Source organism: Cricetulus griseus, chromosome 3, assembly GCF_003668045.3.
Source record: "Cricetulus griseus strain 17A/GY chromosome 3, alternate assembly CriGri-PICRH-1.0, whole genome shotgun sequence".
Taxonomy (NCBI): domain Eukaryota; kingdom Metazoa; phylum Chordata; class Mammalia; order Rodentia; family Cricetidae; genus Cricetulus; species Cricetulus griseus.
The window spans coordinates 74,077,258-74,101,839 of NC_048596.1; the positions used below are offsets into that span (position 1 = coordinate 74,077,258).

Consider the following 24,582-nt stretch of genomic DNA (forward strand, 5'->3'; position numbering starts at 1 on the left):
CTGGGCCTTCTCCCTCCTGCGGCCACCAATCCCATGTGCCTGATGGAGGAGGGCAGGGAGGTCTGAAGTAGTGAGGCCCAGGAGACATGGTGAGAGGGAAGAGTATTTATTTTATTACAGGAACTCGTTTGTTGCCTTCTCCCATGAGGTCGGCAGTGGCAGACTCAAGCCAGCCAGCCAGCTTCACTTTTTCTTGGGCTCCTTACAAGCCACCACGTACCTCTGGGCCACATTGAGAGGAGGGGAGTAGCCGTCTGCATAGGAAGTGTCTTCAAACAGGACTGAGTAGTCATCCTGAGGCTGTAGAGCACACACAGGAAGGGCTGGTCAAGATGCTTCTAGGCCAGGGCAGCCCCTCCTTGCCCAGAGCCCCAGATGCATCTCCCTGCCTGCCTCTCCTACTTTCTTCTCTGCTCTCAAGTCAAGGGGTCTGGTGCTACTGGGAAAGCCTATGTTTAGGAGATGAAGGACAACAAGAAGGCAGCAAGCAGGCAAGCTGAAGAATGATGGGGACCAACCCTTAAGGTTCTGGTGTCATCAAAGGCCTTTCATGTGGCTCCTTACCCGCTGTGGGGGTGTGTGGATCAGGGCACGGTAGAAGCAGGTGGTCTGGGGATATAGGGCCAGCACCAGCTGCTCCTTCTGAAACAAGGCCTCAGGGTCTGTCTCAGGGTTAGCTTTCCACTGGGGCAGTGGGATGATGCGCCGCCGACTCAGGGTGTGTCTCCTGGGGGAACAATACAGGCCGTGACCAGGAGGCTTCTCCCAGAAGCTTGGTGACTCTCCACTGCTCCCCACCGGGACACTCACTCTTTGCCTTCTTCATCAATGTCATCTACCTCATACCTGTGGGCAAACAAAAGGGAAACAGTTCTGGGACAAAGAGCGGTTTGCATCCAAGAGTAAGGCTGAGAGAGGGTGAAAAGGGGATGGAGAAGCTCGAGAGAGCACCACCCAGCACCCTTTGGGGGGAGTTTTCCTCCCATGCTGCAGAAGCTGGAGTGGTGAGAATGCAAGGTCAGGCACACACTCACTTGTTGGTAGCATGGCTGTAACTGACTACTTCAGCTAGGATCCACTGCTCATCCCCATCCACAGCCTTCACTCTAGCAGCCACCTTGTCTCCAGGTTTGGCCACATAGTCCCCTGAGGCTGGAATGGCTCCACAGAGGGGTGGGGGCCTGTGAGAGAAAGCCCGTTAGTCTGGCTCCCTGTCACCAGCCCTCTCTGGCTAGTTCCTGCCCTCACTTGTCACCAGGCTTCCCGATCCAGAGGGGCAGGGTCATGGCTGACTGCTGCAGCAGTGTCATCAGCACGCCTCTGCGCATGGTCTTCCGTGGGGGCTCCGAGTCATTGTAGAGACCTGCGATCTTGGCCGCTGTGGGAAGCAAGTGAACCCCTGAGGCCAAGTGGATGGTGTCTGACCCAGTCACACCCCAGCAACTGCTCTGAGTTGGAGCACTTTATACCAGGATCCCAAAACCATCCACACCCCTTCTTAAGGTCAGGAACTGACAGCCTAACTCAAGTGGGTGAGATGTCAGGACAGTGGCCACCATCGTGGAGTGGAACTAAAAAGGAGGGTTTCCAGGATATAGGTTATATTATGTCTCCTGACCAGGATGCTGGATATATAAATGTGCTGGGTCAATGAAAATTCCTGGAATGTATCTTCTTTCTACTAGTGTATGTAATTTCAACAAAAGTTGCACAAATTATCTAGTGTGGATCCTTGGTCTCATCAGCCATGGCTCATCACACTCTTCAACTAAAAACAAAAATGGTACCATGATGGTGATATGGGGTAAAGAGTTGCATCTGGGACAAGACAGAAGTCAGGAAGCCAAGGCAATGGCACCTGAGGAACCTACAAGGTAGGGGGCTAAGCCAGCTTACATGTGGCCACCAAAGCATGCCACAGAGGGAGCAGCGGTAGGAAGGAGAGAGATGACCAGCCCTGGCTAGAGTGAGCAGGGCAGTGTGAGTGGTGGGACAAAATTTCCTGGGTCTAGGCAAGAACTAAGCAAACTCTCTGCCTCTGAGTCTGTTTCAGACAGCTCTGTTGGGTGACCCCACCAACCTATGTCCCATATTCCCCTGCCAAGGCTATGACTGCTTCCCCCCAGCCCCCACCTGGCCTGGTCAAGAAATACCCTGCATTTTCTCCCACTCACCTATCCGCCTCTCTTCCAGCAGAGACTTGATCTCAGCTATCTTATCCAATGCTTTTCGGAGGATGCTAGGCAAAGAAGGGAGAAAAGAGTGCTGGGTGAGGCACTCAGCGTATGCTTCTTGGCGATCTGGACTCCCCAGACCAAGTCTATGCTGAAAACTACAGATCCTGTTGCGTGTGGTGGCTGACACCTGTCATCCTACCGTGTAGGAGGCTGTAGTAGTCCTGGAGTGAGTTTGATGCCATCTTAGCTACACAAAGAGCTCCGGGTTTGCCTGGGCTAGAGTGAGACCTTGCTTCAAACAAAGAAGGAGAGGCTATAGAGATGGCCCAGTGAATTAAGTGCCTGTTGTGCAAGCCTGAGCATCTGAGTTAGATTCCCAAAACCCATCTGAGAGCCAGACATGGTGGTGTGTGCCTGCAATCCCAGCACTGCATTACTGTGGAGACAGCTGGGTCTTTGGAGTTCACTGGCCAAACAGCCTAGCCAAATCAATCAGTTCCAGGTTCAGTGAGAAACTCCGTCTCAAAAACTAAGGTGGACAATAATCAAGGAAGACATCCAGTATCAACCACTGCCTTATACATGCATTCTCACCCATGGGCATGCACACTCACATGCCTGAGGACCTACACAAATATAGGTACATACTTCATAAACATATATATACCACATGTATACACAAGATAGTAATAAAAACAATGAAAAAAATAAATGAAACTATAGCCCCTAAATAGAAATAGGCACTACCCCTGATATCTCAGTTAACAGGTCTTTCTATGCCACAATCCTATGACAGTGGCCCCACAGGATTTTACTGCCTCATGGCACCACTGCCAGCTTAATGTCACAGTGAAACATATCATATTCTCTGCACTGACAGTCACATATATGCAGGGCATATACAATCATATACACTCAATCACACTTGATTATAGTAATGACCATGCCACTGATTTAGAAGTTTACTAAGGCTGGACAGATGGCTCAGCAGTTAAGAGAACTGGCTACTCTTCTTAGGGTCCTGAGTTCAGTTCCCAGCACCCACATGGTGGCTTACAACCACCTAGAATGGGATCTGATGCCCTCTCCTGGCATGCAGGCATATAAACAGATAGAGCACACATATACATAAAATGCATAAATACATAAATAAATTAATTAATAAAATTTAGCTGGGTAGTGGTGGTGCATGCCTTCAATAACAGCACTTGGAGGGCAGAGGCAGGTTTATCTCTGAGTTTGAGGCCAGATTGGTTTACAGAGCAAGTTCCAGGACAGTCAAGTCTACACAGAGAAACTCTGTCTCAAAACAAAACAACAACAACAAAAAAACCAAAACAACAAGCTGGGCAGTGGTGTCACACACCTTTAGTCCCAGCACTCGGGAGGCAGAGGCAGGCGGATCTCTGTGAGTTGGAGACCAGCCTGGTTTATAAGAGCTAGTTCCAGGATAGCCTTCAAAGCCATAGAGAAACCCTGTCTTGAAACACCCCCCCCCCAAAAAAAAAACAAGCCAAAAACCCCACAAAACTTACTAAATTATACTTTTGACAAAATACATTGTAGCTACATTATGAATTTCATGTTCAAGGAGTGTTTTTATTGTTTAAGAGGCTACAGTGAGTGTCAATGCATCTAAGTTTGTGTCATTGCTATGACATTCATAGTGGGATTCATTGATGACAGATCTCAGAATATTAACTAACCAATGATTTTTCAGTGCTCAGGATGGAACCAAGGGTCACCTGAAAGCTAGGCAACTGCTCTAAGTGACATCCTCAGCCCGGTTTTTCAGCTGTAAAAGCATAAATGGCAATATGGTAGCAAGTGGCAGGACAACCCCTTGAGAAAGTAGGTGCACTGAGAGGTCACTGGTACTGCTTTGCCCTGTCCTGTAGAAACCCTGCCAAAGCTCTGACCCCATCCTGAGATGACAGGAATGGAAGTTCAGATCTGAGTATGCCTGGCACGTCTCTAATAGATTCATGTGCTTGAGCAGGTGGTCCTTAGTTGGTGGAGCTTTTTGCAGAGTTGTGGATCTTTTAGGAGGTGGGGCCTTGCTAAAGGAAGGGCTGGTGAGAGGCAGGTCTTATGTGTTCTGACCTGAGCTCTCCACTTCCTCAGTACAATGCAATGTAAACAGCAGCCTTGTGCTGCTGCTGCTGCTGCTGCTGCTGCTATGCCTTCCCTTTCATAACAGACAACCTTCTCAAAGCATGGAGCCAAAATAAACCGCTCTTCCCTTAAGCTGCTTTCCTCTGGGAGTTTTTACTACAGTAAGAAGTAAATAACAGGGAAGCTCCGGGGCTGTTACAGGTAGCAAAGGGAGAAGCAGAACCCCAGGGGCCTAGAGAGACCAGGCAAGCTCAGAGTATCCCCTGTAAGACTTCCCCAGTCCTGTGAAGTCCTGCAGCCAGAACCTCCAAAAGTCAAATTTACAGAGGGGTTTCAGGCTGGCAGGCAGGCCAGCAGTGGATATCACTACACAGGTTCTGCAAGTCTCCCAGAAAAGCTTCAACCTTAATCAGCAGGAACAGTGCCACTGTGGGTCATTTTATTCTGTTTCCACAGCAAACCCTTAGCAAGGGAGTGCTAAGACTCAAGACAGTGAGGCACCCAGAAAGCAGACAAGGAATGACAGTCAGGAGGCCAAAGATAGTGTGGAAAGGCTGATATTGCTGTTGGGCCTATTTAGAGGACGTAGTTTTATGTCCTACATTCAAAGTTGCAGTTTACATGACATCAAAAGAAACAGCAACAACAAAAACCATCAAGAACTCAGCTGGAAAAATCACCAAGAACTCAGCCCCATGCGCTTCAGGAAAACAAAACAAAACAAAGTGATACTCAAACTAATTGGTGACATGAAATGGGACATTCAAACAGTCACAAAGCATCTCCCCACAAGACACTTGCTCATTATACGCAGAAAACAGAAACCTGGGAGATCCCACATCAAGTAATGACACATAGTATCTGGCCTTCTAATAGAAGGCTACTTCTGTGTTACCAAGGCCTGAAGTGTCAAACTGGAATCTAGAAGCCAGGAAGCACTAAATACACCCATGGGAGGGACATGCTACAGAATAACTAACCTATAATGGCTAAGAGAGATTGAAAACTGATCAGATCAAAGAAGACTGGACACCAATGGAGATCTGAACTAGAACAGGGAGGGCCTCTTTCATGACGAAATATGAATAAGCTCTCTGAACTGATATCCTAATTTACAAACACTATGGTGTTTATTACTTATCACCCAGATGAATTCAGTAAGACCCAGTGGGTTGGGTTTGTCTGACCTAGATGGAGTAGCTTCATCTCGCTTGCTTGCTTTCTCTCTCTTAACTGCTGGGTTGGGAAGGTCTGGTTGGTGTTTATAGGGTAACAAAAATTTGAATTAGCAAAAGGATTTCAATGCAGGCCTATGTTTACCAAACAGGCTTCTAAGTGTTGAATGCTGGGTAAGACATGCCAGAGGCATTCCATACAAGAGTCTTCACCCTGCCAGCAGTTAGGACAGAAAGGGCAGTTTACTGTTTACTTTCAAATGAAGATCTGGGGGCATAACTCAGTGGTACGGAGCTTGCCTACTATACACAAGGCACTGGGTCCCATCCTCTGTACTACAAAAGAAAAAAAGAAAAAAAAAAAAAAACCAAAAACAACATAAAACCCAGAAAACCAAACACATGCAGCACTGACTTATGCAAGCTACTCTAGCCCAGGTGAGTGGGAAGGGCTTAGGCATTCCTAAGAATTCATTTTGTTTCTTCCCCAGGAGTAGAGCCTATTCTTCTGTTCTGTGCCCCAGCCTCACATGGGGAGCCATGCCAGACCCCTTCATCCAACTAGAAACTCTGCCATCTTGAACCTCCCTTCTGCCAACTAGTTCCCTACATAGATCTCAAACACTGCTGTTCTTGAACTGGGTTTTGCTTTCTACTATGTTCCACTCATCTCCATCTCCACTGTGGGGTGATCTCCAACTGGCTTTGATCCTCTTCCAACTCTTTTTTATTGCAACTTTAAGGCTTCATTGGCTCCCAAGGCCTCTGGAGTGAGGGCTGTGGTAATCAGGGTCCTTGTGAGTACCATTTAGGCTACTCTTGTCCGTATCCCACAGCTTCCATCCTTAGGGACCCTCAACAAGCAGCCATTATTAAAAACAGCAGACCAAGATTTATTAGGAAGGCTTAAGATTAATTTTCTGCTTATAACTTGCATTAAAAAGTGAAGAGAATTGGCTACACATAATGACACACTAATTGTAACTTCTGTCAGACCCCGTGACATGTGTTCATTTAAAATAAGTAGAGCTGCCAGGCGGTGGTGGCGCACGCCTTTAGTCCCAGCACTTGGAAGGCAGAGGCAGGGGGATCACTGTGAGTTTGAGGCAGCCTGGTCTACAAAGCCAGTTCCAGGACAGCCTCCAAAGCCACAGAAAAACCCTGTCTCAAAAAAAAAAAAAAAAGTAGAGCTGTAGAAAGACCCTGTTCAGCATCTAGCAGAGCACTAACTGTGGACTTCTGCCTGAGAAACCAGACTTCCCCTGTTTACTAGTTGTATGAGTTTTGGCAGATTTTATTATCCCTCTATGAGTCAGTTTCCTTAACAGTAAATGGGGACAATACTAAAAACTACATCAAAGGAATGCTTTGAGGATCAAGTGAAGTAAATAAACACAAAGTATTTGGGCCAGGTATAGTGGAACATGTCTAGGGAGGCAAAGGCAGGACAATCTCTGTGAGTTGGAGGCCAGCCTGGTCTACATAGTGAATTCCAGAACAATAAGAGCTACATTATGGGACTCTGTTTCAAAAATAAAAAAATTAAGAAAGTACTTGGAATGGTACCAGGTAGTGCCAGGTAGTGGTCCTTGTTACCATTACAGGCTGCAATAGTCGGCATATTCCCATGGCAGGGGAGGGTCAGAACAGTTGATAGAATCTGTCATTCTCTCCACATAATCCCACTGTATGCTCACAATCCAGCAGGGAGTTATTACCCTGATTTTAATGACAAAGCAACGGGGTTTCAAGTGAATTGACTACCAGGTCATGTGACTAGGAAATGGTATGCAGGGACACAACACTGCTTTACTGTCATCTACAAGGCAATAAGATACAGGAGAGGAATGGATAAAGAAGGAAGAGCTTGGGAAGGTTCAAGCAATGGGAGAGGCAGAGTAGGAGGACCCTCTTCACAGACAGAAGGCAGCTGGGGCTGTGGCCTCGGGAATATGTGGTCCAGCACCAGACGTCAGGGAACAGAGCAGCAACAGCCCTGTGGGCATTACTCACTTGCACTCAGCCTCCGCATCAGCCTTGGCGGTTGTGTAGAGGCCACGCAACTTTGTCCGGTAATAAGGAGAAACTATAAACACAAGCATGAGGAGACATGAGCAAGAGGAGGTGGCAGCATGCAACCCTGATTCCAGGACATCAGAATCAGCTTGAAGAGGCTCAGAGGTCAAGGTCTGAGCTTTATCACTTCAAACATGCTCCCAGGAAGTTAGTAAGATGATTCTGTCTGTAAAATACTTGCCTTGAAAGTACCAGGAACCAAGCTCTATCACCAGAACCTAAGTAAAAAAAAAAAAAAGCCAGGCATCCCAGATGTGTAGCATTTGCTTTAATCTCGGCACTTGCAGAGGCAGGTGGATATCTATAAACTGAAAGCCAGCCTGGCCCACACAGAGTTCTAGGACAGTCAGGGTTATCCAGCGAATGAATGGTGAGAAACAAAACATGAGGTTGGCCTTTGCACACATACACATGTGCATACACATATCCCAACATACATTAAAAAAAAAAGTGTTCCCTGTTCAACAGGGCCACATTTCCATATGGTAAAGACGCCACCACCATTCTTAAAAATTGCTTTCTAACCTGCCTCCTGTCCACATCATTACCAAGGAGAAGCAAGTACTGTCCAAAGCTATTCTGAGTTAGAAAGCCCCAGGCACAGGGGGTGACCTGCCTTGGGGCATATGCAGAGGCCATGGGGGAACTCTGCTCCCGAAAAGCCCCATGCCTATGAGCTCTAAGGTAAGGGTGAGTTTTCCTGCTTCAAGGCTGCCTTTCCAGTCCGAGCTGAGAGACTCTGAGGTCCTTTAGTGCAAGGCCAACTGTCTTTAGTCCTGTCACTTTAAGTCATTCAGACAAAGGAACAATGACCCTAAAGAGCAACTTTGGGATATGCAGATACAAGCAAAACTCCCTTTGAAGACACAGTAAGGCCATGCTCCTGGCCTCAGCCATTCCCACTTCCTTTCTCTTCTGCCCTCAGGTACTCACTCTTGTTCTCAGTCTGCATTCGCTCGTGGGTTTTCTGGATGTTCACCAAGTTGTGCTCACTCCTCGAGCGTTCTTCCTAGAAAGATAAGGTCAAGAGACCATGAAGTAGACCATTTACCCTAACAAAAGCTCCCTGTTTACATGAAGACCTCCTCTGTGTAATTCTGTCCTGTGGGTTTTGACAGACGCTTCGGTTACATACCTATCATTACAGTATCATACACAAGAGTCCTACCTCCCCAGACATCCTCCCTGCTCCTCTAACTCTTGCATCCATCCCAACTATCCCAAGGCTCTGCCAATGACATCATTTTACTTTTACTTTCTCTAGTTTCTCCTTTCTGGAGTTTGTCACACAGTTGGAATGAAGCATATATGTAACCCACTGGGATCTTTCATTAAGCAAATATTCGCTAGTATTTTACAATTATTTTTCAGGGTATACCAACTAGTATGTCCCAGAGAGGAATTCCTGGGAATTGCTCCCTACTGGTTCACTAGACCATGTGGTCCAGCAGAACCACCAGTGTGTAACTGACTATAAATATCAATAAGCCAGACGTGGTGGCACACACCTTTAATACCAACACTCAGGAGGCAGATAGGTCTCTAAGAGTTCTTGGCCACCCTGGTTTACATAGCAAGTTCCAGGTCAACCAGAGCTACATAGAGAGACCCTGCCTCAAAAAAGCAAAACAACACACACACACACACACACACACTTCAATGAGCAAATGCTTGGAACGGTAATAATGGACAAAACAGAGCAATGGCATGCTCAACATGCCACACGGCATGCTACAGGCACAAACACATATCATGCTTTATTTGTGAATGAAAGAAAAGCTATTTTAATATATAGGAGGAAATGAGATTTAGACCATTGGCTGCTATTCCAGCGGACCCAGGTTCTAGTCCTAGCACCCATGTGGCAGCTCACAACTGTCTATAACTAGAGCTTCAGGGGGTCTGACAACCCCTTCTGGCCTCTAGAGGCACCAAGTATGCATGTAGTGAACAAACATACATGTAGGCACTCACCCATAATCATAAAATAAAATTAGTCTGGAAAAAAAAGTAGAGGCATCACCTGGCAGATTCAATTCCTTGGTACTACATGCAGGACAAATAAACATACATGTGACTATCACCTTTTAGTCCTAGAATGAGGCACTGTACTTGTTCTGGTTTGACACTTTACTATTCCTATGCTATCAGTATACATCTGCAACATGAGTGGCAGAGTAAACACTGACCCACAGACAGAGAGGGCTTTGGTGATGCCTATGCCTTGTGGGACAAGACAAATTCATGATGAATGAGGAGCTGCATTCAGAGGGAAAGTATTTGTTAATTAGAATAAGAAGATCAACGTGAGTTCTCTTACAGGAAAAAGGCCAATGGAAGTCAATCTAGAAATAGTGAGGGCCTCTAGAGTCAGGCAGGACCAGCAAAAATGCTAAAACCATCCATCATGGGGAAAGAAAGGCCTTAAACACTGACCCAACAGAGCAGAGCTATTTTGAACAGACAGAGGCCAGAGAAGGCAAAAGACAAAGGCCTTCCACCCTCAATGCTATAGCCCATAGGTACACTTATGGTACTCTTGTGGACCTCCAGGGTACCTGTAATACAGTGATGCATCATGACTACACCTGGACCAGTAACAGAGAAACCTAAGCTACATCCTGAAGCAATGTCAATACCAATAAGAATTATTCTAAACACCACCTGCGTCTGTCTCAAGGGAAGGTGGTAGACTTTAGTATGTAGTGCCAAGGACTGAGGCAAGGTGACTGGGTTTGTTTTCAACTGAGCTGCAGCCCAGAAATAGGCAGCCACAGGCCAGGGTAGTAATCTGGGCAGCAGGGGATTAACAGGGTTAACTCAGCAGGCTGGGTTATCTAAACCCCACACATTTCAAAGTGCTTTATCCTTTGAGTAGATCCTGGAAGTTAAATCTTTTGTTTGTTTGTTTTTGTTCTTGTTTTTGTTTTTGTTTTTTCGAGACAGGGTTTCTCTCTGTAGCTTTGGAGCCAGTCCTGGCACTTGCTCTGGAGACCAGGCTGGCCTCGAACTCACAGAAATCCACCTGCCTCTGCCTCCCAACACCAAGCTGGAAGTTAAATCTTTTGAGTGTCTTGCCTAGTAAGAATATCTGTGTTAACCTGGAGTTTGGGGATGGAAGAAGAGTGATGGCTAATGGGTATGGGTCTAAAACTGATCATGGTGACAGTTGTACAACTAAATTCCTAAAAATCACTAAATTATACACTTTCATTAAGAACCTTGTGTTGTATTTGAGATGCCTTTCGTACAGCTGTTAAACAAAAAGAACCCTGAAATCTCATACTTGACAGAAAACCCAACAGGAATGGCAGTCAGATACAAGACTCCCTCCTCCTATCTTTACAATACCTCAGCTCATGAAGGTATCTCTGAACAAAAATAACCCCACCTCCATACAGCTTACCGCCACAGCCCATGCTCCACTTCAAGCTTACCTGGGTTTGCTTGATCAGCTGATGCAGCTCTGTGAGAAGCTCTGCAATTCGGGAATCAGCAGACACGAGGGCCATGGGACGGGTCTGTGAAGGACATCTGGTGAGAGGGAAGAACGGAAGGAAAGCTGTCATTGTCTGCTGTGGGTTGAGCTGTATTTCTGACATGTGAAATCCTAACCCTTGGTGCATCTGAATGATATATTTGGAAACATGGTCATTGCAGATGTAAGTCAAAAGTAAGACACAACCTTAACCTGTTGTGCTAAGTATCCTTTAAGAGACAAACATGCAGGGCATTGGTCACACATGCCTTTAATCCCAGCACTCAGAAGGCAAGGGTAGGGGGATCTCTGTGAGTTCAAGGCCAGCCTGGTCTCCAGAGTGAGTTCCAGGACAGGCTCCAAAGCTACATAGAGAAACTTTGTCTCGAAAACAAACAAACAAACAAACAAACAAACAAACAAAAGAGACAAAGGGAAGATAACCACAGAGGCAGAGACTGGAATGATATAGCAAGTGACTGTTGGCCTTAAACTTGAAAGCTTTTGCCTTCGCCTTCAGCGTGGTCAGAATGATGGTCAAGCACCACTACACTCTACTTTAAATAAGACTCTATATCAAGATGATTTTTTTTTAAAAAAAAACATTTTCTTTTTCGAGACAGGGTTTCTCTGTGGCTTTGGAGGCTGTCCTGCAACTAGCTCTTGTAGACTGAGCTGGTCTCAAACTCACAGAGATCCGCCTGCCTCTGCCTCCTGAGTGCTGGGACTAACGGCATGCGCCACCCACGCCCAGTGACTTTATATCAAGATGATTTCCAAGTCAAAGAGACATTATTTCCTTACTAGGGAGGAAAAAGAAATCACCAAATATATATATATATGTATATATATATATATATATATATATATATATATATATTTGCAAGGTAAGGTAAATATAGTAAAAACAAAATATTTTGCATAACAAAAAGTAGTTAGAAAAATAAAAGATGACCAAAAAAGGTAAAAAGAAAGTTATGACTAGTTGAAGATAGACATATCTAAAATAGAGGTTTACTGGGGGGAAGGGTTGCTGGAATTTTGTACAATACCCTCCTCTTAGAAGGGTTATTCTGGTGCCAGCCATGGTGGTAGATACCTGAAAGTCTAACTTCTCAGGAGGCACAGGGGAAAATTCCATGTTCCAGATCAGACTAAGCTACATAAAAATTTATTTCAAAGAAGGGAACAACAAATACTGGGGATGTAGCGTTGTGACCCACATTTGACTCAGTGTCCATCTTATATTCTGACTTATAAGAATTAAGAGTTTAAGCTTGCTCGCTCCAGTCTTCTTGAGAGCTATGAGAATGTTCAGATTAAGCCCATGGAAAAGAGCATATTATCTAACTAACAAGCTTCTGATGTCAGCTGAAGGCACACACAGATATATAAAGAAGCTGCTTGCAGCTAGCAGGACTCATGTGATAGACAGCAAGCCTGCCGGCTCCACATGATTCAAGGACAGGAAAGGGGGCTGCTTAACTGACTATGCTTTGTTCTGCTTTTTGCCTCTAGTCTGTATATAAGCAGGTTCTAAATTAAACTTGGGGCTGTTGGGTATTGAGCCGGCAGCCTTTCTGACTCTATTGTTTCTGTCTCTGTTTCTTTTATCTGCCAATTCTCAGTCCTAGCACCCTGTTTCAGGTAACCTAGTGGGCTCAATGGAGCAGGGTCTGACAGAGTAGCTCAGTGGCAGAGTGTTCGCTTCGTGTACACAGGCCCTAGGTTCAATCCCTAGCACTGGGACAAAGGGAAAACGGAGAAGATGGCTTTAATGTGAAAAAATCCTGATGAACAAAAGGATGCCCAATGGAGATCCTAAGGAGGCAAGGAGCAAGTGTCTTCATGCCCATTTTTTGTATAAACTCACCTACTGGAATATAACTAGAAGCTCCAGTCATGTCTCAGCATTTCTAAGAAGGGCTCAGAGAGGTAGAAGACCATGTGGGATAAAGACAAAAGACAAGGTTTACCATGAGAAATGATCTGGTGGTACCAGAGGAACCCCATTCTGAGTCTGTATAAAATACAAAGAATATCTTCCTAGGCATTTGTATTGTTACAAAGAAACAGAGAGGTGACAAGCAGCCTTTTGAAAGACAAGATGCTGAGCTCAAAGAATAACAGAGGCATATTGCTGCCTACTGGGCTATAAATAGGAAAACCTTATGCAAAAAAAAGTGTGTGTGTGTGTGTGTGTGTGTGTGTGTGTGTGTGTGTGTGTGGGTGGGTGCTGGAGAGATGAGCACTGGCTGCTCTTGTAGAAGACCTGGGTTCAGTTCCCATCATTTACATGATGACTCAATCATCTCTAACGCCAGTTGCAGGGGATCTGATGCCCTCTTCTGACCTCTGAGGGCACCAGGTTGTATTTGGTCTTACATACAGGAAAAATACTCATACACATAAAATAAATAAATATTTAAAAATTTCAAAACTCTCAAGGCTTTTTCACAGGAAAAAGAGGATGACACAAAGGAATACAAAGATAAAGTTAAACTGGATGGTTTTCTTTGTCTATCATACTTTTAATATTTCCAGACACAAGTCATTCTCAAAGAAAACAAAACTACAAAGCAGGTTGTGGTGGCATGGCACATCCCTGCAGTACTTGGGAGGCAAGTGCAAGAAGATCAAGAGTGTAAGGCTAGGTATGAGACCCTGTCTCAAAACATCAACAATTAAAATTCCCACAAAATTAAAATTAGGGTGTAAGGTTGTGTAGAGTCCCTTTTTGGAAGTTAGCATGTGTGTTGGCTACCAAATATGCCTTTAGATAACACATCCTAGTGGTATTTTCAAGAGTCTTTAATCTTTCCCGGTAAGATTGTGAACTGGCATGGACCTTGAAGCAAGTTCTTCTTGGTATAAATCACAATTAATTAGCTTTATATGGGGGCAGTTTCTTTTTTGCTTTATTTTGTTTTTTCTTTTTTTTGGGGGGGAGGGGGTTCGAGACCGGGTTTCTCTGTGGCTTTGGAGGCTGTGCTGGAACTAACTCTTGTAGACCAGGCTGGTCTCAAACTCACAGAAATCCACCTGCCTCTGCCTCCCAATTGCTGGGATTAAAGGTGCACACCACCACTGCCCTGGGAGACAGTTATTCTTGAATCTTCAATTACAATACAATTTACATGAAATAGTCTATTACTTGAATGCCACTCTGTAATTATAAAACAAATAGGCTATTCAGGGCTAGATTTACATCAGTGGTACAGAGCTTGTCTAGCATGCTCAAAGTCCTGGGTTCCTTTAAAAAACATCTTATTTTATGTATATGGGTGGTTTTCCTACATCTGTATCTATGCACCATGCGTGTGCCCGATTCAGGCAGATGCCAGAAAGAGAGCACTGGGTCCCTTGAACTGGAGTTACAAATGGTTGTTAGCCATCATGTAGGTGCTAGGAATTGAACCTGGGTCCTCTAGAAGAACAGTTAGTGCTCTTCTGCTGAGCCATTGCTAAAACCCCTCCTTTTCTCTTCTTTTCTTTTTTTTGAGACAGTTATGTTATATAGCCAGGTCCAACCAGAACTCATGCTGTGGTCTAAAATGTTCTTGAATTTGTGATCTTCCTGCTCTGCCTCCTGAATGCTGAGATTACTTACATGTGTGTGCCATCATTCCTGGCCAAGGTTGATCCCCTGTACCACTAAAACAAATAATAAATCAAAAGAACTAAGTAAGGACTGGGGAGACAGTGGGTAAAACTGCTTGCTGCATACTGACCTGAGTTTAGATCCCCAGAGCCAATGTAATAAAAGCTGGAGGCAGTAGTATAAGTGCCTGTAGTCCTAGCACATCTACAGGAAGCGAGAGATTGGACAGGAGACCCTCAAGGAGCATACAGCACAGAACAGGCCAGTACAACCTGGTTGATACTGCCACAGAGACCTCGTCTTAAGTGAGAACATAAACATCCAAAGATCATCCTCTCCTACACCCACACAATGGTTGCATTCACCACTCATACATCTGTTACACACACTCATAAATAAATGGACAGGAGGGGCCCTGTTAGATTTCATTTTCTTTCTCCCTTCCATCCTTTCTCCTTCCCTCCCAACCCCCCCTTTTGGTATTTTTCGAGACAGAGTTTCTCTGTAGTTTTGAAGCCTGTCCTGGAACTTGCTCTGTAGACCAAGCTAGCTTCGAACTCACAGAGATCCATCTGCCTCTGCCTCCCAAGTGCTGGGATTAAAAGTATGAGCCACCAGAGCAATGCTAGATTTCATTTTCACGGATGAGAAGACTATTCTGTTCAGACAGCAACACTCCTGGGCTGATCTACAGGACTCAGTGTGATCCCAATCAAAATCCAACTGGCTTCTCAGCAATTGACAAACATCCTAAAATTCAAACAAAAAAATTCACAGGAACTAAAATCATTTTGAGAATTTAAGAAAATCTGAAGGACTAATGTTTCACAATTACAAAGCCTAGTACAAAACCAATCATTAGAGGTCGGGTGGAACTACCTTAGTAAGGGTTTCCACTGCTGCAATAAAATACCCTCATCAAAAGCAATCTGAGGAGGAGAGGCTTTATTTCAGTTTACAGTCCATGACAAAGGGCAGAACTCAAGAACTGAAACAGAGGCCATGAATGAATAATGCTTACAAGCTTGCCAGCCTGCTTCTTTATACAACCTAGGCACCACCCACAATGGGCTAGGTCATCACAAATAATCACTAAAGGCCAATCTTATGGAGGCATTTTCTCAATTGTGGTTCCCTCTTCTCAGATGACTCTAGCTTGTTATAAGTTGATAGAAAGGTAAACAAGCAAACAAAAAACAAGAACAAAACAAAACCATCTAGTACAACTTACCCCTCACCAACCCAACACACAAATCACATCACTATTCAAGTCTAACTTTTCTTGTTCACGCACGATGATCTCATATTAATATCAGCATCTCAAAATAAAACACATTACAAACTAAAAGGCCCATGTAGCACGAATTCTAGTTGGTATTAATAATAAAAACCCAGAGACAGATTAACCCAGGGTTAAAGCTGAAGATCAGAAAAGCAAAGCAGCCATCCAATAGAGAGTTCTCACCTCTACCAATGCTCAAACTGACAGGGTGATCCTGTCCTCAGACTGCACTGTCTCCACCAAACCTCTTACTGCACTGAGCTCCTGTCTCCTCTTGCCTTATATTCCTCCCTATTGCTGGAATTAAAGGCGTGGGATCTCAAGTGCTGAGATCACCTTTGTGGGACCTCTGTTTTTCTTTAGTCTGGATCAATTTTGTGTAGCTCAGGGTGGCATTGAATTAACAGAGATCCATCTGCCTCTGTCTCCCCAGTGCTGGGATTAAAAGTGTATACTACCACGGCCTCTATGGCTAATTAGTGCAGCTAGCCTTATACTCTGATCTTCAGGCAAGCTAGATCATAAACAAAGTATCACCACAGTCCCACAGTCCTTTAAAAAACATTTTTTGTTTGTTTGTTTTTTGAGATAAGGTTTCTCTGGCTGTCCTGGAACTCACTTTATAAACCATGTTGGCTTCAAACTCAACAACCCACCCACTTTTGCCTCTCGAGTGCTGGGATTAAAGGCAAATGCCACCATGCCTAGTAAGAACATATGTATCCGTGTATACACACACACACACACACACACACACACACACACACACACACACACACACACACACACGTATGTATATATTTTAAAAATTTATTTATTCTGTATAGAATGTCCTGTCTGCATGTTTGCCTGCAAACTAGAAGAGATCTCATTATAGATGGATATGAGCCACTATGTGGTTGCTAGAAGTTGAACTCAGGTCCTCTAGAAGAGCAGTCAATGCTTTTAACCTCAAAGCCATTTCTCCAGCCCGGAGAGGATTTTTTTTTTAAAATTTTTTATGGGAACCCACAGTTAAGAGACACTGGAATATTAGACATTTGATTTTTTTTTTCTCGAGACAGCAAGAAAGATGGTTCATTGTACACAAGTTGCAAGGAACAGGGTTGCAATGTATAGGCCCAGGAGTTCCTTTCCTGCTCCCTCCTGGAAGTTCCGAAGCTTCTCTATGCTCTCTCTCCTGGGCCTGCACTGCTGTACTGTGACCCTTCCTCGCCTTCCTCTTGGAGCTGCCTGCTCTGTCTCTTCCTTATTCCCTCCTGGGCCTCTACAATACTGGACTCCTCCCTCTGGTGGAATTCCTTCTGCCCCATTCTTCTGTCTCTCGGTTCCTTCCTGGAGTTTCACTTCCTTATTGTCTCTGGGCTTCTAGGTTCCTTACATCCTCCTGGACCTTTTATGAGCCTTTTCTTCTTCTTCCCTGGACCCAGAGAATTCATTGAAGCCTCACTGTCTTCCTGAAAATGGCTCAGTACAGCTCAATCAATGGCCAAAGATGGCACACTCAATTTTCAAATTCTCTCCTATGGCAACAACCTCTGCGATTGCACAAATGATCCCAAACTCTCTTACTATATCTAAATTTTCTCTGTTCCATACTTCCAAAAGTCTCTTCTCTCGGGCTGGAGAGATGGCTCAGACGTTAAGAGCACTGCCTGCTCTTCCAGAGGTTCTGAGTTCAATTCCCAGCAACCACATGGTGGCTCACTACCATCTACAAGGAGATCTGGTGCCCTCTTCTGACCTGCAGAGATACATGCAAGCAGAATACTGTATACATAATAAATAAATCTTTAAAAAAAGTTTAAAAAAAGTCTCTTCTCTCTAAGGGTTTTCTTCTTTCCACTCCTAAATATCTTTATATCTATGATTTCTTTGCTATCCATTCTCAAAAAAAAATCTTAATATTATGCTTTAAACTATCTCAGGATTTCTAAGTTCATTGGGTATAGTCAAAAATATATCAAAAAGGTTACCATAAAACTTATAACAAAACGTTGATAGTTAAAAAAAATCTATACTTAGGTAATCTTAATCTGATACAGCATATTATATGTGATTCAACTCTTGTTTAGGAAAACAGATATTTTCAAATAGCAAGTATGTGGCTTGCCTCCATCTTGGCCTATAACCTCAGCATTTTTCGAGACAGGTTTTCTCTGTGCAACTTTGGAGCCTATCCTGGCACTCTGGAGACCAGGCTGGCCTCGAACTCACAGAGATCCGTCTGCCTCTGCCTCCCGAGTGCTGGGATTAAAGGCATGCACCACCAACACCCGGCAGGATGGATTTTTTGTATGATGATAAATTCCTAAATTTATAAATGTATATTCAGGTTAACAGAAAAGAGTTAGAGATGTATATCTAATTACTCATGTCTTTACTAACTGTTCAATACCAGGTTTCTAGAAAATTTTAAATGTGGAGTAACATATATTTGGTGAATAAGGTATACTTAATAAATAAGGTTTATAAATTCCTAAGATTATAAAGGTCTACTCAGATTAATAGTAATTTAAGAATATCTGATAAATTATCATTACATACTTCTGGAAGTGAATCAGTTCCGTTGGTTTCCCTCCTTTTTCTGAGCAAGGGCATTTCTAAAAGTGCCAAGAATTGACCAAAATACAATAAAAACTGCAATGCTTTATGGGTTCGTGCAATTCTGTAATTTTTTGTAGATTAACCTGCAGACTTCCACCAATGAGATTGCTTCATTTGATGTGCACAAGACGGTGTGTTGACATCTAAGGTCCATAACAGACAGCATGTGAAAACTGAGAAAACGTGTGAGTGGTTATTAAGAGATGACGTGAGAAACACAAGAAAACTAGTGAGCCATATGAAATGTTAATATGATGTGTTAATGAAATGTGTTGAACTCTTCAGAGATCAACTAAATATGGCATTTAAAGTTTTAATTAAAAAAGCTTCCTGTGGTAGAAATGCCAGCTCCTAGCAGTGACCCTGAGGTCTCCAAAGGAGTCGTCCTCAAGGCACCGAGGACTCCACCTGGATTGTGGTAATGCTAAACACTAGAAAATGAACTGCCCCATGCCTCACCCACTGCCAGGCTCTGCTCAAACTCTAGACACTGTTGGGTTGACTGCTCTACTCTGCCTTACCAAAGTAGGTCAGTTTTTCCAAGTTCCTCCTCCACAGGAAAAATGAAGATCTTCAGGGTCTGGCGGCTGAAGGCTAATGCTGTCCTGTGCAGCAGCTGAAGATTTGATGCTGTCCTGTGTAACAGCCAAACACCAACTACCTCTGCCTTCAACAAGCCAATAAGATCACCACAAGACTCTAGGTTAATCATCCAGGTAGCTGGTTAAGTCTGTGATTTCAACTGATATAGAGGCCATTTGGATTATATTTCTGGCTCTAATCTACCCTTCTCAGATGTGATGATGCTGATGGCTAACTGTGGCTTTATCAGTTTAACAGATGCAAGCAAAACAGCTCCTCCTCCCAAGGCTGCAGTTTCTGGCTTAGTCCATGCAGTGGTTTGAAAGAAAATGCCCCCAAAAGAGTGGCACTATTAGGAGAAAGTGTGTCACTGAGGAGGCAGGCTTTGAGGTCTCACATATGCTGAAGCCATGCCCAGTGAGACAGTTCACTTCCTGTTGCCTCTGGATCAATATATAGAATTCTCAAGCACCATGTCTGCCTGCTCGACACTACATTCCCAGCCACCATGCTCCCCCACCATGATGATAATGGACTAAACCTCTGAAACTGTAAACCACCACCCCAATATAATGTTTTCCTTTATAAGAGTTGCCATGATCATGGTGTCTCTTCACAGCAAAAGAAACCCTAACTAAGACATTCATTTCATATGTAAAAAGTAGTCCTCCCTTTTCTAGGGCTACTATGTCTCCTGCAGTTTACCTTGTAGACAGGCTTCACACTAAAGAAAGAAACTCACAAAACAGGTTTCAATGTTACTATTCCTTTATCTAAAGGAACTTGCTTTACCAACCACCTGTGTTTCATGGCATTTGATTGGGTGGAAAGAAAAGGTTTGAAGTTGTGAGAATTTAAGAAGGTAAGTGAAAGTTTTAAAGGTCTGAGGAGGTGCAAGTTTAAGCTGTGAGGGTCTAAGAAAGTGACTTACAGCATGTAAATGGAAATTTGAAAGGTCTGAGGAAGTGATTTAAGGTATGTAGAAATGAGAAAGGTTTCAGATTTCTTTCCCTCTATGCTATTATTATAAGATTTCTAAAGCTCAGAGTTTTAAATATTTGTCATTGGAGTTCTGATAGTCTATTAATTTATCCCTGGTAAAGCAATGACTATTAAGTCACAAGCTCAAAATTTTAAATTTCCTTGGTTGTCTTCTAAGTATAAATTGACAAGTGCTTCTTACTGTGCATCTCTGTCCAATCTACACACCCTCCCCTCTGGCCAAAGTAAAGAGTGTCCACGTTTTAAACCCCAAACCACAGCTTTTGCTACGACTTAAAGGGTCTACTCCAGCTGTTTACAAATACAATGAGGATTTCAGTACAGATTACTAACAGTGGTAATGCTAATATTTTCAAAATTTGTATCTCTTTTTGTAAACATAAAAAAAAAAGTTTGACCATCGGTAGTGGTGCACACCTTTAATCCCACCACTTGGGAAGCAGAAGCAGGCAGATCTCCTTGAGTTTGAAAAAGAGTTCCAAGAAACCAAGTCTACACAAAGAAACTCTATTTCGAAAATCAAACAAACAAAAGGAAAAAAGAAGTTCATGTAAACCTCATGAGATAAGGCTTGTATCTATCCGTCCCAGGTCAAACTGACTCCAGATAATAACTCCTGTCAACCAACAGCCTAAACTTCCCTGCCTACTGCTATTCCTAAGGGTGGGGTATCTATCCCCGCCCCCCCCCCACCAACCTGCCTTGAACTACTTCCACACCCCCAACTACAAGAACCCATGGGCCTGGAAGTTTCAAATGCACACCCAAGATAAAAATCTTCCCCTAAACTTAACTTCTTTCCCAGAAGGTTTTCAATCAGCTGAAGAGTACAAACTGCTCCCAAACTGCCTTCAATGCTCCAGCTCCAGGTGGTCCTTCAGAACCTGTATTCCAGACTGCTCCAAAGTGGCCTGCCCTTCACTAGTCCCAGGTGGTCCCTCAGAACCTGGGCAGTGATGGAAACAGATGCCCCCAGCCTATACTCTCTCCTTTCTGGGTCTTGACCATCACTCCATTCTTCTGGGCCCTGAATATGACACTCCAATTTCAGCTAAGAATCAGTTACAGGAGATTATGTTACCTTTTCTCATCAACAAAACAGGTTGGCATGTTAGTTCTCCAAGAAACTCAGGACAAATGGCTAACTATGTTGCCTATTAGCATAGCAAAGTGTCTGCTTGGGCTCCAGGCTCACTCAGGACCTGTGGCTCCTCTCAGCTCTTCTCATCTCACCCTTACCTTAAACCTCTCTAACCCAGAGGGCTTCTCTTCCCTTCTCCCAGTTCCTCTTACATATATCCATGCCATTTGGTCACATGCTCTTATTAATCACAGTTGATTTTCTAGCTCCAGCTGGCCAAACACCATAGAGTCTTACACAAACTGTCCTGAAATTCTTTGAGGGTCTCTCAAACTTTACAAGCCGGGCCTCCATCATCTGCATTTTTGCAGAACTCCTTATCTCCCAAGCTTCAAACAACAGCCCATTAAGCACCCAACTGCTTTTCCAGCCCAGAATTCCTAAATCCACAATCCTCCTGAAAACATATACCTAATTAGGTCAGTCACAGCAATACTCCACTCCTAATACCAATTTGTCTTAGTTAGGGTTCGTATGTATGTATGTATGTATGTATGTATGTATGTATGTATGTATGTATGAGTCTCTATCTGCATGTACACCTGCACGCCAGAAGAGGGCATCAGATCCCACTATAGATGGTTGTGAGCCACCATGTGGTTGCTGGGAATTGAACTCAGGACCTCTAGAAGAACAGCTGGTCCTCTTGAAGGGACCAGCTCCCCATTTCAGCAGCCATAACAGCCTAGCACATGCTTGCCTGACCTTGCCTTGGTCACTAGGAGGTCAGATGCCTGCCTCGTGGCAAGGGAACCAATCAGAAGTTAGCTTGTGGTGCTATACTTTATGGCTCTGGGTGTGCTTTATGGACAAGTGCACAGCAATGACTTGCAGAGCATAGCAACCACCCTGGGAGGGCCTATGGGCCATAACAACCAGTTGACCAATCAACACAGGGCAAACCCTCCAAGCCTGGAGGCACACCAATCCTGAGCCTGTGCGTACCCCTAGACACTCCCCTTACGCTGCCCTACAAGATCTCTAGCCACCGGCCATGGTGTATGGATGAAAGGCCCGAGCTAACATGGGGTTAGCTCATTAAACAACTACAATAAAGCCTCGTGCTGTTTGCATCAAGCTTTTGCCTCTGCATCGTGATTGGGGTGACCTCCTCAGTACCATAAGTTACGGTTTTATTACTATGACAGAAACACCCTCAACAAAAACAACTTAGGGGCCCGGTAATGGTGACTCACACCTTTAATCCCAGCACTTAGGAGGCAGAGGCAGGAGAATCTCTGTGAGTTTCAGCCCAGTCTGGCCTGGTCTACAGAGAGTTCTAGGATAGGTTCCAAAGCTACACAGAGAAACTCTGTCTCAAAAAAAACAAACAAATAAAACGAAAAACAGCTCAGAAAAGAAAAGGTTTATTTCAGCTTACAGTCAACGATGAAGGGAAGTCCAGCCAGGAATGTAATGCAGGAACCCAGAGTCAAGAACTGAAGCAGAGACCATGGAGGAATGCTTACAGGCTTGGTTCCCATGGCTTGCTGAGCCTGCTTCCTCAAACATTCCAGGACTATCTACCCAGGCCTGGCATTATCCACAATGGGCTAGGCCCTCCTACATTAATTACTAATTAAGAAAATGCCCTACAGGTTTGCCTACAGGCCGATACTAGGGAAGTATTTTCTCAATTGAGTTTCCTTCTTAGAAGACTCTACCTTGAATCAAGTTGATAGAAACAAACAAAACCCACAAAAACAAACCAAGGCAGGTACTCAAATGGTAACTGAGATGGCTTGGTAGCACTAGGGATAAACATCTAGACTAATGAAACAGAACACAGAGACCAAATAAATCAATATTGGGGCTGGAGAGATGGTTCAGCAGTTAAGAGCACTGGCTGTTCTTCCAGGGGACCCTGACTGACTCTATCCCAGCACCCACATGGCAGCTCACAACTGACTGTAACACCAGTACCAGGGGTTCCCATTACTTCTCTGATCTCCTTGGGCACCAGACACACATGTGATGCACAGATATACCTGCAAACAAGATACCCATGCACAGAAAATAAATAAAAGTAAAATAAAACCAATCTCTATATCCATGACTGATTTTCAAAGATACAATGATATCTCAATGAGGAAAAATGTTTTGTCAATAAGTGATGCTAGGGACAACTGAAAATCTGAAATCAGAATGGATTTAGATTGATATCTGAGTAAGACCAAAACCAAAAACAACCCCCCCCAAAAAAACCAACCCATCCAAATAATAGGAAAATAAAATTTCTGAAAGACACATAGCTTTCCATCACTACGACAAAATACCCAATATAAACCAACTTACAAGGAGGAAAAGTTTATTTTGATTCAACTTCAGAATTTCAGTCCACGGTCACTTGGCTGTGTTGCTCTGGGTTTGTGACAGCACAACATATCATAGTGACGGACATATGGCACAATGGGCCTGATCACCTCATGACAGCAGGAAACAGAAAAGACGGAAGGAGTGGAGGTCCCAATATCCCTTTCACCTGTGCCCTGGTTCTTCCTTCCTGGATGACCTGTCCTGTATAGTCTGGAGATGATCTCTGTCAAGTAGGAGCAGCAATGCAGCAAAGCACCATCAACGGATTCTCAAAACACCCATCAGAGAGGACTGGAGTAGTCCAACTGAGAGAGCAAACAAAAGGGAGCATCAAACAGGGGGCTCAGAAACATCTAGCAGAAGCTGACTGGGGAAAAGCTGAGGCAGCCAGCTGGAGTTCCTGAGTGAGTGGTTCTCTCACAGATGAGCTTCCCGGGGCTGAACTTCCAGCTCACAGTTCCCATTTTGGGCACTTGTGTGATGGAACAACAGTAGTCTGTGAAGGGAATGGTTCAAAGAGAAAATTCACCTTCTAGCTGTTCTCTTCTCTCCCTGTCATAGGGTTAGAGAAGCCAACCCATCCCCAGACAAGGGATTTCAGTGGACAATGAGAGAAACACGCTTGGGTCTAAAATGGAGGTGTCCACCCCAATTCCAGGGCCAGCCTCTCAGTAAGCTCAAACAGCACATGACAACTGACCAATATCATACACATTACAAGCCTATTTCCTAATGGTTCCACTACCTCGCTAGACACTGACAACCAAGGCTTTACATGTGGGCTGCCTTTGTGGGGGCAGTCAAAAGTGAAATTAAGTATGGGGTACACTTGCAATCTTAGTGCTTAGATCAAGCAAGAGGACTGCAAGTTCAGGGCTCTAACAAGACCTTGTTTTTAAATGAATGAATGAATGAATGAATGAAGCTAGGAGTAGTGGTGCACATCTTTAATCCCAGCGCTAAGGAGGCAGAAGCAGATGGATCTCTCTGAGTTCCAGGACAGCCAAAGCTACACAGTGAAACCCTGCTC

At 44.2% G+C, this 24,582-nt stretch overlaps 1 protein-coding gene across 5 annotated transcripts in view; it reads right to left on the reverse strand.

The window, feature by feature from the left end:
* Positions 1-90: 90 nt before the first annotated feature.
* Positions 91-24,582, reverse strand: part of Sgf29 (SAGA complex associated factor 29) — a 44,806-nt gene continuing 20,314 nt past the window's right edge. The window contains exons 1-11 of one of the 5 annotated variants that reach the window (XM_035442215.1): positions 23,532-23,709; positions 12,895-12,937; positions 10,981-11,077; positions 8,477-8,552; positions 7,481-7,553; positions 2,175-2,239; positions 1,249-1,378; positions 1,035-1,181; positions 811-846; positions 565-727; positions 91-300 (exon numbers count right to left, since the gene is read on the reverse strand). In XM_035442215.1, the coding sequence (XP_035298106.1) occupies positions 184-300; positions 565-727; positions 811-846; positions 1,035-1,181; positions 1,249-1,378; positions 2,175-2,239; positions 7,481-7,553; positions 8,477-8,552; positions 10,981-11,055 (882 nt within the window). In that variant the 5' untranslated portion in view covers positions 11,056-11,077; positions 12,895-12,937; positions 23,532-23,709 and the 3' untranslated portion in view covers positions 91-183. The other 4 variants (XM_027404653.2, XM_027404655.2, XM_027404654.2 and 1 more) reach the window with 4 other exon arrangements.